The sequence below is a fragment of the Haliotis cracherodii genome, unplaced genomic scaffold (assembly GCF_022045235.1).
Source record: "Haliotis cracherodii isolate W230 unplaced genomic scaffold, xgHalCrac1.p SCAF_2, whole genome shotgun sequence".
Taxonomy (NCBI): domain Eukaryota; kingdom Metazoa; phylum Mollusca; class Gastropoda; order Lepetellida; family Haliotidae; genus Haliotis; species Haliotis cracherodii.
This window is the reverse complement of record NW_027266275.1, coordinates 39,340,480-39,355,094: the sequence shown is the minus strand read 5'-3', so window position 1 is coordinate 39,355,094 and position 14,615 is coordinate 39,340,480. Positions and strand designations below refer to the sequence as shown.

Sequence of the window (14,615 nt, the reverse complement as noted above, 5' to 3'; positions counted from 1 at the left end):
CTCTCTTCTTGGATGTTGATAAATCTGTGTCTGGAGACTTCAGCGTGCTGTCTGCTGGGCCTGGATGTGAGATTTATAAAAAAAATTATAAAAACAAAATAAAATTTAATTTAATAAACAAAAGAATAATATCCTGTCTTGTTCGGAAACTTTGTTTGTTGTTTAACGCCGCACTCAGCAATATTCCAGCTATACGACATCGGTCTGTAAGTAATAGAGTCTGGACCAGACAATCCAGTGATTGACATCATCAGTATCGATCCATGCAATTGGGATACGATGACATGCATCAACCAAACCAGCGAGCTTGACCACCCGATCCCGTTAGTCGCATCTTGCGAAAAGCATAGTCGCCTTTTACGGGAAGCATGGGTTGCTGAAGACATATTCTACCCCGGATCATCACGGGTCTGATCATAAACTATATAATGTTATTGTCTTCATATCCTTACACTAGCATTAATTATCACATATTTCCATATCTGAATATATTTGGGACAATTCGCTACGTGTTTTTGACATGTTTTCTTTGCTCTTATAGAGGAAAAGTGAGCACTTTTCTTAATCTTTAAAACAATATTTCCCCTTTGAATGTTCAACTAATATTTTATAGCCTTTTTTCTTCTGAATTATAATCTTTCATACACTATATGTGTGTAGGAGTACATGTTCAAAAAATGACTGTTCACACAAAAATGATTGTTCATAGCATTTGTACGACCTGGTTGTGACATGAAATAATTCTGATTTTTCACTGTTATTCTTGTTAAATTAAGTATTTGGTTGAGGACAATAAACAGCACATCACGCGACTAAATGACGGTAAAAAACACAAAGACTCAAGAACTTTACAAAATGTCAAAGGTGCATAGGTTTGCGGGGTAGCCAAGTTGATAAACAGTAAGCTCATCATGCCGAGGACTCCGGTTCGATTCCAGACATAGGCCCCCAAGCAGTGATATGACTGGAATACTATTTAAAACAGCATAAATCCATCCCTTCACAAACACAGTGGTTTGTGAGACTGAATTCCACAACAATGTGACTAATAGTTACACCACTTTGATTTGTCAATAGTTAAATAAACATTCCAATATACTGAAAATTCCCAAACGTGTTAAACTCATTTCGTAATGTATCTGAGTATGTGTGTATATTTTCCCGACCTACAAGTGATGGCGTTACCGAGTTGAACTGCTCACCTGTCGAGCTGTAGACGACCAGGCTAAGACTTCCTGCATTCTCCACATCTCCATCCCGCTTCTTGGCATCCTTCAGGCCTGTCTTCCGGCTAACAAAGGCCGCGAGCTGGAACGATATTTGTGAATGAATGCTGTTTGGGGACAAAAACAACACCGATAAAGAAGTCTAATTTATAAACACAAAACGCGGATATTTTTAACTTTCGACTTACAGATCGAAAATGTTCTCTCTCACCTCTGGCAGAATTGAGGCTTTGAAAGGTCTTCCCTGTGTATACTGTAAAAACGAAAGATATATTGACAATATCAAAGTTACAGTAAGTTCCAAGTATTGGTATGACAGTTATCGGAAATGTTCCTGTGAGTGACTGACGAGTCTTTGTCCTTCCACCACGTGCATTGTTGCATCAATGATATTACTGATAAATTGAACTGTTCAAAAAGATTATTTTACGACGAAACATCCCTGGGCATATCATCTAATAACATTGAATATACAGACACTACTATGAATAGCAATTTAAACAAAATTAATGAAAGGGTTCACGACTGGCTAATTCTATACAAACTGTAATCCCAGCAAAACAAAATCAATTCTTGTTTCCACAAAAGCGCCGCATCGAACTCTGAAATTGTTTTTGGATAATGAAAACATCTATAATGTTATTGTCGTCAACGGGAAAAGGTAATTAATCTTGCAATAATCTTGGACACAACTTTTCACAACATTTCACCTCCCCTCACCTTCTACGGGGGGCACGGGTGGCCCAGTCTTCTAAGGCGCCGCGATTCGCTGTGCAGAGTTGCGTCCCTTGGGCACGCCAGAAACCTATGATTGTGGGATCGAATCCCGGTTCGCCCCGATTATGTTTCTAGGTTTGTCTGCACCATACCCGCGCTCGTGGGTTTCACCGGAGTGGTAAACGTCTTAGACCTGCATCACTTCGGGCTTTCCTCCCACATTAAGCTGACACGCAGCGATATAACTGGAATACTGTTAAAAGCGGCGTTAAACCCAACTCACTCACTCACTCACTCACTCACCTTCTAAGGCCAGCATGGGTAGCTGAAGAGCTATTCTACCCCGGATCTTCACGGGTCTTATCAAATGAATTTGAAAATAGGTAATTTGATAATTAATGAGTTAGCCGTACCAGTTATATCACTGGGTGTGAGATTCACGCGTTATCTCGGAAGATTTTTAAGACAGTGTTTCGCATCATTTTTAAGACAGTGTTTCGCATCAAGGTTGAATGTGAAGATGTCCTATTCATAATCCGGTTTTGTGCGTTTGTTTGTGTATATAATACACATCGGATCGCAACAGTTGTAACTGGCAAAGTAAGAGAGTGAGTTGGGTTTAACGCTGCTCAGAATGGTATATCAGATGCATCACGGCGTGTCAGCTTGATGTTGGAGGAAACCAATATGTCGCAGGTCGCAGTTGATTACCACTTTTGTGAAATCCACGAGAGCGGATATCGTGCAGACAAACCAAGTTTCATATTAGACCGAATCTCCAGTATATGCTACATGTACGATATGTAATTGATATACCCCAGTATATGCTAAATGTAGGATATGTAATTGACATACTCCAGTATATGCTGCATGTACGATATGCAATTGATATACTTCAGTATATGCTGCTTGTACGATATGTTTTTGATATATTCGAGTATATGCTGCATATACAATATGTAATTGATATACTCCAGTATATATGCTACATGTGCGATATGTAACTGATATACTCCAGTAACGAGAAACAAAACATATGCGACAGTTTATGTTAATATGTGTCGTAGACGAAGTCAACTGATACCTCCGATGATAATAATCTATTGTCTATATGTATATATTTCATATAGAATATCAGCATAAGCTACAAAATAGACTTAAGCATACAGCAACGAAACCATACTATATACTGGAGACACTAGTAAATAGATTTATGCAATATTTGGTCATTTGCTTACGACAGGGAAGTCTGGTGGTTTTCCAGCCATCACGCCCAAAATATGACACTCTCTATAAATACGACCCTGAGAAGACGAGAAGTCAAAAGAATGTTATCTAAGAAAAACGTACAATGTTCTGAATTGCAACTTTTAAAAAATCACAACAGACTAATTATGATAGGATTAGAAGACACACACAAATATACATTGACTTTTGTTTTCTTTTGATCCTCTCAGTGTTCAGTAACTGGGTGATGAAATTAAACATCAAAATGTTTGGAATTCATTATAATAACAAATATATGGACAGATTTTTCAGTCAATTTGTAAAATTACTAAAATATTTAGTCAATCTGTAAATTGCCTAAGTGGACATTTCAGTCATTTTGACTGTAATAAGTATACATCGACAAGTTATGAATAATGAACATATCTTAATATTCAAAAGTATTGGAATTTCATAATACTTGGCTCCTAAGTGAATGTATAAGTATATATATTTCTTCATCGTGGAGTAAAGTGAGAAGTGGTGTTCGTTTTTCTACCTCAGCATTTATTTTATCGGACATTTGACGTGTGCCACGTATGGCCCCCCTACCAACACACTTTATCAAGGCAACAATTACTTAGAGTTATCTGCCCTAAAGTTTGACGATGGACTTTGAGGAAGTGGACACGGTCACACCAATGCATTGATATTGCCTTTATCTGCCACTGTCAACTTAATCGATAGTTGGTGCTGCACACACAGTGTCACAATGTCCACGACTAAATGTGACGTTGTTGTCGTCGGGGCTGGCATATCGGGAATGGCAGCTGCCTACCGCCTCAAAAAGAAGGACCAAAGTCTGCACGTTGTTGTCTTGGAGGCCAAAGGTTATCCCTAAACTTATAGTGATGCTGCTCCGTAGAAATTATACGTAATTTCATTGTATGTAACGGCCTGCAACTATCTACCTAAACTTTGCTTTCTATTTAAAAATACTACAACAGAGTAAGGAAAATGAAAATTATATATGTTAATGAAGTACTTTGAACATGATCTTGTTTATTGCAATTGCGACCAGATACTAAAATGAAAAACTACCATTTTCCTACGATAATATATCTGTAATTGTGCTGTTATATGAAAGCATTCCTTTCTGTTACAATGCATAATAAATTATGTCAGTGTGAGATCTTGAGCAATTTTGCACGCTCTAGCTGAGAACTTGTGTCTGTAATGTTTATGTCTGTCCAGCGTATTACAAATTATGACCAAGGAAGTTAACCTATGTTTTGCATTTGAAACCTCTTGCTAAAGGCATCAAATACTCAATGACATATGCAAGTCTGAAAACACATAATGTTGATCTTCTATTATGATTATTAATTGTAGATTATTTTGAAGAACTGTTATATTTTTCTTGTGAATAACCAAGAATAATTACAGTAATATGCGTGCGTTTATGAGTTTTATTTGTCAACTTAGATCGCGTGGGTGGTCGGACGCAAACTGTCCCCATGAAGGCTGCCTCAGGGACTGACCACTGGGACCTTGGTGGTCAGTGGGTTGGAAGGTGAGAACAGATTAAGCATAAAACAACTGACATGTTTCCGATTACTGGACTGATCTCGGTCAAATTTTTTTGGTCTGATCACTGTGTATGTATACATTAATTAATGGATGGAAATTTTCCCTGACTTCCACTTTGGAGATTTCAATGAAATATATAGCGTATGGGACGACATTGCATGTTTTTTTGGGAGGAGTTTATGTTTTGATTCAGGTTTCAAGTAGCCAATGGAAACTGAGAGTCACCATGACTGCCGGCATATGTGTGAGCACAATTTGGAGAGTCATGGATATTTATAGAAAAAAAAAACAAGCAAAAATGTTTTGATTTCAGCATTGAAGAATTTAGAGATGTATATCAGATGCAAATGAGACATTGCATAACTTCTTCTACTGACATATAGGTAACGTCTATCTGCATCTTGTCCCCAGATGCCAGCCCCACATCATGGCCCTCCTAGAGGAGCTCCAGCTCAAGATCTACCCCCAGTTCCTCCAGGGCATCAAGTTCATGCAGCTCGCTGACCACACCATCAGCTCCTACAAGTCTGATATCCCCTCGCTCTCTGTCCTAGCTCTTATTGATCTTCAGCGGTTCATAAACAAGGTAGAGATAGGCATTTTCTTTAGCTCACCTGTCAGAACACATGGTGTAGGTGAGCTTATGGCATGGCATGTTGGCCTGGTCGTCTGTCTGTTTATTTCTTATCTGAAACTTATGATGGGAAGATACTAAAACTTCAGGAGGATTACTAGCATTATACTTATACTGAGATTAGTTCATGGCGTTAAAATATAATTTAATTTCTTTTTTTTTAATAATGGAAAAACATTTATTTGTGATAAATCTTTAGTTTAATAATGTGTAAGTTCTAGTTTCTGTTGACAAACCTAGAAGCATAATCCCAGGGCAAATCACAGATTTCAGTCTCGGATCATAGATTTCTGGTATGCCTAAGGGAAGCAACTCTGCAAAGCAAATTGTGGCACCTTTAATGATAGGGTTACCTATACCTTTTTTTAAAAATTCATCAGTAATTGAGAGGATGGTAAAATATGGATAGATCTAAGGTTACAAAATGTTGAAAAATAGATTTAAAAATATGAAATAGAGTTTTTACCTTACCTGACGCTACACCTATAGCACTGTGTAGCGTCAGGTAAGTATAAAAACATTGCATTTAACTAGAAATGCTCATTTAAAAAAAATTACATTTGCCTGTATTTCCAACAGATTGATGAGCTGCGTAGAGAGGTGAATGTGGAGGACCCCTGGTTGTGTCGGCACGCTGCAGAGTGGGACGCCATCACCATGGATACCTTCATTCAACAGACTATGTGGACAAAAGGTGGCAATGATTCTAATTTTTTCACCTTTTCTCTACAACTGAACTAAAAGACTCAATTCCTTGTAATATCTATTTCTCCAACCACAATGATGAGAAACAAGGTATACTAAACAACAGTAACTAACAAGACCGTACTCAAAGGCAGCAGTAATTGTGATCATGTTCTTATTTGTCATATTGTCCTTTATCCAAGACAAATACTATATTTGCTGTATTGAGAACTCCGCTCCATTAAGCTGATTTCTAAACCTATCTGTAAGCTCCTCCTGCTGAGGACTGTCGTAAAAGGCGACTGCTTGTCGTAAGAGGGGACTAACAACATTGGGTGGTCAGACTCGATGACTTGGTTGATGCATGTCATCGTATCCCAATTGTGTGGATCGATGCTCATGATGTCTATCACTGGAATGTCTGGTCCAGACTCGATTATTTACAGACCGCCGTCATATAGCTGGAATATTGATGAGTGAGGCGTCAAACAACAAACAAACAAACAAACAAAGCACACATGTACATGAGTTGGTAGAAACTTGCAGTGAAAAAGGGGGCTATAATTGCCTTACAACCATTATCAAAAAGTTTTAGTTTTACCTAAGTTTGAAGTAAGTTTGTTCACTACCACTTGATATCAGACCACAAATTTAGCTTCTTGTGTATGGTTTTAGTAAGTGTACATGTGCTTACTGCGGTTAATATAATACTAAAAAAAACCAGTTTCTGACGATGTGAAGGGTATGGGGATTAACTGGGCTGAAGACTTTCTGATCATTGAATTTCTTTAAGATTAAGAATTACAACAAATTCAAATTACAAATTCACATAAGTGTCAAATGTCTGGTTATATGAGAGATGTTCTCTTTCTTTTTAACCCCACTATGTCCCAAAAGAACTGCAAATAAATACAAAACTGGTCATGGTTCACTGCACCAAGTTGTCCGTACATTTGTTCCAAGCCAACATTTCATTTGGAATGTTGTTACTTAACATGCTCATGTTATACATGTACTGAGTTATATTATTCCATGAACTGGTAGTTCCACTAATTCACAATATTGTCATGGCTGGGACTGTTTTAGTTGTAGTATATTTGTTCTGAAGTTTAATTACGGGATAGTTTTTCTAACAGTACATTCTACTGGGCTACAAAAAGTCCTCGCAGTCCCCAGTAATGCATCTTCCCGGGGCAAGAGAGTTAACTGACTTTAAAAGTCCAGTTCCCACCCTTGCCGAACTAGGCTGGAATTCCTGGGCTCAATCATAGCGCCACCAGTAATTATTATGCGTTATGTCCCTTCTAAGCCTCTCCTATGGACCATTCAACTTCCACCTCTCGTATCATTTGCATTTGTCTTTAAACAAAATGGCGGCGGCCAGTCAAGATAATCTGATCAAAGCTCAAGATCTATATTGTGATAAAACAGGGCCTTACATCGCGAAGTGCACCAAATCACTTGAGCACTTTGATTAAAAACATAAAAAAAATTGAAAAATATCTGTTGACAATGAGTTGGGGTACATATGCTTTGCAAATCCTGCAATCGACCGAAATCTGCACGACAGTTTAAAAACCGGAATTCGATTTCGTAGCACGATTTTGATTGGACTATGCATGGACTTGTTAGTCCAGCCAAACTGTAACTCCATAATAACAGCCTAGTTCGGCAAGGGTGGAAACTGGACTTTGATAGTCAGTTTACTCGCTTGCCTCGGGAAAATGCAGTAATGTGGCTTATCTTTGGTCTCCAGTGATCTATAACCTGAATGATTTATTGTCATTTTGCAGTTTTAAATTTGGTTTTAAATGGTAATCTGTGATAAATTGCAGGTTATTATACTTTCTTGTCAACAGGTTTTATAAGTATAAATGTATTGCATATTCTAGTCAAAATACAGCTGAAATTCTCCCCAAGTGACTTCATATTTTGACTCACTGTGTCACTAACTCATTCACTCCCTCACACAGGTGCTAAGGAAGCAGTTGAATCTGCTGGACGTTGCATGATGGGAATTGAGACGACACAAGTGTCTTTATTGTTCTACTTAATGTACGTGAGCGCAGCTGATGGTATCAAGAACCTTGTCGAAGCCACAGAGTTCACGGCCCAGGAGTTCAAGATACAGGTACCTGCTTTTGTTCATCGTACAGTATGATATGCATGTGGCTGATGTAAAAGCCCTGCATTGGTGAGGGCTTTCCTTCCACTTCGAACTGACATGATAAAACTGATATACTGTTGAAGACCATGTCAAACCAGACACACTTGCTTGCTTACTTCAGAATATGTAAAGTATCTAGAGTTCAAGTTGATCCTGCAGTGAAACATTTAATTCTGATCAGTGATCTATGTTATCATTATTATTCCTTCCTTCAGGGTGGTTCACAGCAGGTCTCACAGCGCATGGTGTCCACCGTGGGAGCCATGAATGTCAACCTGGATGAACCAGTGTCCTCTATCATACAGGTAGGTGGACCAGTGTCCTCTATCATACAGGTAGGTGGACCAGTATCCTCTATCATACAGGTAGGTGGACCAATGTCCTCTATCATACAGGTAGGTGGACCAGTGTCCTCTATCATACAGCTAGGTGGACCAGTAGCCTCTATCATACAGCTAGGTGGACCAGTGTCCTCTATCATACAGGTAGGTGGACCAGTGTCCTCTATCATACAGGTAGGTGGACCAGTGTCTTCTATCATACAGGTAGGTGGACCAGTGTACTCTATCATACAGCTAGGTGGACCAGTGTCCTCTATCATACAGGCAGGTGGACCAGTGTCCTCTATCATACAGGTAGGTGGACCAGTGTCCTCCATCATACAGGTAGGTGGACCAGTGTCCTCCATCATACAGGTAGATGGACCAGTGTCCTCTATCATACAGGTAGGTGGACCAGTACCCTCTATCATACAGGTAGGTGGACCAGTGTCCTCTATCATACAGGTAGGTGGACCAGTGTCCTCTATCATACAGGTAGGTGGCCCCGATCCTTCTGTCATACAGGCAGGTTGACCAGTGTCCTCCATCATACAGGTAGGTGGACCAGCGTCCTCCATCATACAGGTAGGTGGACCAGTGTCCCCTCTGTCATACAGGTAGGTGGCCCCGATCCCTCTGTCATACAGGTAGGTGGACCAGTGTCCTCTATCATACAGGTAGGTGGCCCCGATCCCTCTGTCATACAGGCAGGTTGACCAGTGTCCTCCATCATACAGGTAGGTGGACCAGCGTCCTCCATCATACAGGTAGGTGGACCAGTGTCCCCTCTGTCATACAGGTAGGTGGCCCCGATCCCTCTGTCATACAGGTAGGTGGACCAGTGTCCTCTATCATACAGGTAGGTGGACCTGTTCCCTCTGTCATACAGGTAGGTGGCCCCGATCCCTCTGTCATACAGGTAGGTGGACCAGTGTCCTCTATCATACAGGTAGGTGGACCTGTCCCCCCTGTCATACAGGTAGGTGGACCTGTGCCCTCTGTCATACAGGTAGGTGGACCAGGTACATACAATCTTGGTATAATGTAATGTCAAGACTTTTCATGTATAATGTCAGGACATTCTCATATTCTAAGACTTCCTGCATAGGTTTCTGTAAATCTATGATGAACTGCTAAAGTTGACATTGATGGGTTGTTTTCATCCCTCGGTCTACTCAGTATCAGTGGGTGTAGGGTAGGGCCCCCGTGTGCTGGAGAACTGTGTTTTGGGGAGAAGCAGTTTTTGGAGCTCACTTTCGGCTCACTGTCCACCATGTATTGGTGGTCGAAGGGGTGTCCTGTTAGATAGTGTCTCAGGTGCTGATTAATGTGTGGCACTGTCTCTCAACACTGTGGCTTTGGTGGGGGTTGGACTGTCAGTGTTAATGTGGATGGGTTGTCATGGTCTACTGGGTACAGACCACCCTGTCTGATAGCATCTCTGGTACCAGCTAACAAGTGTAGGCTTGCTTTTTGAGTTTGTAGCATTCAGCTACCAAGAAATATTGAATGTCAAAAAGATCTTAACATATTTTGTACAATTGTGAAATATCAGAAAAAACAACAACAAAAACATTTATGTATATGTTGCAACACCTATGTGTTTGATTGCATATAATATGTTTCCTATTGGATAGAATCAGAACTTATATATCACCGACTTTCATTCCTGACCCCCACACGTCATGAACCTCTGCTAGATGATTTGTATACAAGACTAGTCTACTGATTTGTGTTTCAGAACGAGACAGGTGTCACTGTGAAGACTGTTCCCGGTCACAAGTACGAGTGTAAGAGGGTGATCTGTGCCGTGCCGCCACCTGCCCTCGGTGAGCAACTAGCGTGGTTGACAGATGTCTCCCAACAAAAGAATTGAGCAATTATTAACAGAACCTCCCTTCCAAATCATAAACAGTTTTGCACATCGTTGCTTTGATGATGATATTTTAGTCCTATTTGACTTCACTACCAGAAAGCCAGGTTCCCATGGTGACTGATGAGGCTTGGCAACCTCCAGAGAACAGAATCCCATGGTGTAGACTTGAATAATAACATGCCAACATGATGTAGACATGGAATACTGCTGACTTTTGGGTGAAACAACAGATATATATCCGTTTTATATTAATTAAAAAAACAACTAAATACTAATCTTAGAGATGCAGTCAAAATAGAATAGTGAAACTCAGTCCATTAATGTTCTTGTTACTTGGTACTTGTTCTGCTCCATAGCGCAACATCTTCCCAAGGCAAGGGAAGTAACTGACTATAAAAGTCCACTTTCCCATCTTCCTGAGGCAAGGGAGGTAACTGACTAGAACAGTCCATCCAGTTTCCCATCTTTCTGAGGCAAGGGAGGTAACTACAAAAGTCCAGATTCCATCCTTGCCAAACTAGGCTGGGATTCCTGAGTTATATTTTGGCTGGACTAACGAGTCTATACATAGTCCAATTAAATTAGTGTTACGATCTAGACATCTGGTTTGTAAACAACATGGATTTCAATGTGCAGATTTCATTTGACTACTAGATTTGCAAAGCATGTGTATAGCCAACTGGGCGTCAACAGATATTTTGCAAATCTTTACATATTTTTAAATTATGTGCTCAAGTGATTTTGTTTGAAGAAAAAGTGATAGAGAGATGGAATCTAACTGGTCAATAGGAGGGTCACAGAAGGGACATAAGTTGTAATAGCTCGGAAATTGCAGCCTAGTTCTGCAAGGTTGGAAACTGGACTTTTATAGTCAGCTAATGCCCTTGCCTCGGGAAACTGCAGGCTCCCAAGAGCCAAGTGTTGGATGCCACATGTCATCATGTCAGTGTCATGCCTCTCCCAAACAGCATGCCTACAACCGATATCTGGAAATGCCATTGAGGAAAATGGACAGCAGACAGGTGATTCAGCAGTATGTAAATGATAAGGCTGTAGTTTGTACATCACAATTTTCATTGTGTCCCCTACAGGTCACATAGACTTCCACCCTCTACTGCCCCCACAAAAACAGGAGCTAATCAAGAGGATGCCCCTGGGTAACATGATCAAGGTCATCATAACATACAGGACGGTAAGGATCCATCATCAGTATAAAACACAGGAGGGTAAGCATCCATCATCAGTATAACGCACAGGAGGGTAAGCACCCATCATCAGTATAACAAACAGGATGGTAAGGATCCATCATCAGTATAACACACAGGAGGGTAAGCATCCATCATCAGTGTAACATACAGGAGGGTAAGGATCCGTCATCATTATAAAATACAGGATGGTAAGGATCGATCATCAATCTAACATGCAGGATATATAATAGCAAGGCTTTTTGAAGTCAAAACTTGAATATCATATGTGAATATATACAGACAACCCAAAACTGATGTGACTAGTAAACTACCTTGCAGAATCGATTTTCAGAACAGTAATTTATATTCTTATAGATGTCTAACCAAGAAATATCTTAACAAACCGTTTTCTATTCCGTAGGCTTTTTGGCGAGAACAGGGTCAGTCTGGCGAGGCAGTGTCTAATGGAGGCCCATCGTTGTTACCGTGTTGTGATTCAGGGCCCCTGTGCATTGTTTATGATGCTACGTCTCCTAAAGGGAATCCAGCTCTCGTGGGGTTCCTGGGAGGACATCAAGCAGTACAGTGGGCAGCAACTAGTGTGAGTACAGTGATCCCTCGCTACAGCGCTACCCTTTGTTGGGTTAAAATGCGTACTTCAGATTTGTTGACTGGTAATTCTGGTGTTACGTGATCGCGGTGATCAGCTGAAAATGTTTTCTGAGATGGGGGAAAACATCGTGTCATTGAAAAACTTGATTTTTTTTTATTGAAAATGTTAGTAAATTTTGGGAGCCATGCTTTACCACACGCTATAATGGAGTTAGCGCTATATTGATGAGTGCAATAACGAGGGAACACTGTAGTCACAGAAACAGACAAAAGGACTTTGTACTTTGTTCACCATCATGGCTGTTTGTATATAAACACTTTGTACGCGGACATATGGGTAGATAAACATGTATGCTGAAAATAGCAGGATATTGTCCTCATATTGTGATTGTGCAGCAGATGGACTGAGCACAAGATGGCTACCTTTTCCTACATGGCTTTCTCATCCCAGTCTCTGGCACACAATTGTATTCACTCTTATCCTTCTGAACTCAGTCAGCTCAACTGTGTTCCAATAAGAAAGTGACTGGGGAGTTCGGATTCCCCTGTATTCACAATGACATATTTCAAAAATGAATATTTATTTCATCTCATAATTGACCACCTCCGTGGTCAAGTGGTAGAGTGTCAACCCGGAGAGCGGAAAGTCTGGGGTTTGATCCCAGGCCACGTTCATACCAAAAGATGTTAAAAGATGTTACTTGTTGTTACCCTGTCTGGTCGGCTCGGAGTCAGTATAATGTGTCTGAGTGGGGTATTCATGTTAAACTGCAGCATGGTATCTCAGTGAGTTAGAACTATAAATCGGCATCAGTCCAGACTAGTACAAGCAGCCACTCACATGCATGTCGCTATATAAGTGCAATATTCCTGGACGTGACGTTAAACCCAATTTCACCTCACCTCATCTCATAATTCCAATTGCTCACACGATTGATGGCTTATCTGCCAAGCCTAAACTCTGTTTCTTCATATGTACAAACTTTTGCTGCTTATGGGTAAAACTTTGTTAGACTATCCATCGAGGTGACATCGTATATGTGGTGTGTTACACAGGCAGTAGATCGGCAACACTGTGTGTTGCATCAACTATCCACGTATTTTGGCCAGTCAGCCCTGGAGGTGTTGGAGTACCAGGAGAAGGACTGGAATGTTGAGCCATACACCAGGGGTGGCCCGGTCTGCTGTCTGGGGACAGGAGCCATGCAATACTTCGCTGCAGGACTCAGGGAGCCAGTGAACAGGTTAGTGGATGGAGAATCTCTCCAGAACATCTTTTTGTATCAACTACATCAACACAAGATGATAAAGTAACTGAAGTCTGAGGCTTGCAGTTGGCTTCCGATCTTTCTTGGTGAGTCTGTGATATTAAGTATCAAGAGACATGAGGGTGAGATGGTTTTATCAAATATCAATTACAAAATTATATATATTGATTTAATGGTTATATTTACTCTTAGACCATCTTGAAACTCATATTGCAAGAAAATATCAAAATACACTTCTTCATTCAAGTGAAATGTTTGCAGTGATCTATTTTATATATCTATAAATATCTATATCCTGTCAGTTCCTAAATACTGCAGTTATTGTTCATAAGTTGAATTAAATCAAGACATGAAGTTTTACAGAATATAATGTATATCTTTTGTACGCAAACAACACTTGAAGGTCACAGAGATTGGTCTAGTCTGTCTCAGTCCGTTAACCAGAGTTTCCCCTTCCACTCAGCCTTCTAGAGTTTCCACTGAATCTTCCATCTCACTGGGAGTCCTCTTCAATTTAGATGGAGTTGTTTGTTTCTGTCAAAAGTTTTTGTTTTCAGAGACTAAGTATTTGCCTAAGACTGACCACCCAATCCTCAATTTAGTTAACATTGTCTGCTGGGTCTGACTCAAGATCCCCCAAGTGTTACTGAAATTATTGATATAAAGATAATGTTTGTACCGCCTTGTACCACCTTTGTACCACTCTGTTCCAGGGTCCACTTTGCCGGCACAGAGACGGCGACTCAGTGGTGTGGGTATATGAGTGGAGCTGTGCAGGCCGGATACCGCACCGCCATCGAAGTTCTGTCTCAGATTCACCCTGACCTTGTATCACAGGATGACCATGACCTTTATGCCTCTCGGATCATAACCCCAAAGATCAAGGCTAATGTTCCCTGGATAAAACTGACACTTTGTCTTGGAGTGTGTGTTGCAATGGGATTTGCTGTGTCCAAAAGAGGAGCCATTTTGTCATTGATAAGCCCAAAGTGATATCGTATGGATTTTACAATGTGTATATGTTTGTACTGTGATTACCATTCTTTTATGAACATAGGTAGTTTGTATGAATCAGTGTTGACAGCATGCCTCAAAGACTTGTCACATATTTGTCACAATATTTCACCT

General features: G+C 40.4%; 1 protein-coding gene across 1 annotated transcript; it reads left to right on the top strand.

Annotated features, from left to right (window-relative positions):
- Positions 1 to 3,818: 3,818 nt before the first annotated feature.
- Positions 3,819 to 14,503, top strand: LOC139469104 (probable flavin-containing monoamine oxidase A). Its single transcript, XM_071251233.1, has 11 exons — positions 3,819 to 4,039; positions 4,635 to 4,722; positions 5,151 to 5,325; positions 5,953 to 6,067; positions 8,031 to 8,188; positions 8,440 to 8,529; positions 10,286 to 10,373; positions 11,512 to 11,612; positions 12,029 to 12,208; positions 13,276 to 13,463; positions 14,201 to 14,503. The coding sequence occupies exons 1-11, from the start codon at positions 3,922 to 3,924 to the stop codon at positions 14,478 to 14,480; spliced, it is 1,581 nt and encodes a 526-aa protein (XP_071107334.1). The 5' UTR covers positions 3,819 to 3,921; the 3' UTR covers positions 14,481 to 14,503.
- The last annotated feature ends 112 nt before the right edge of the window (positions 14,504 to 14,615 follow it).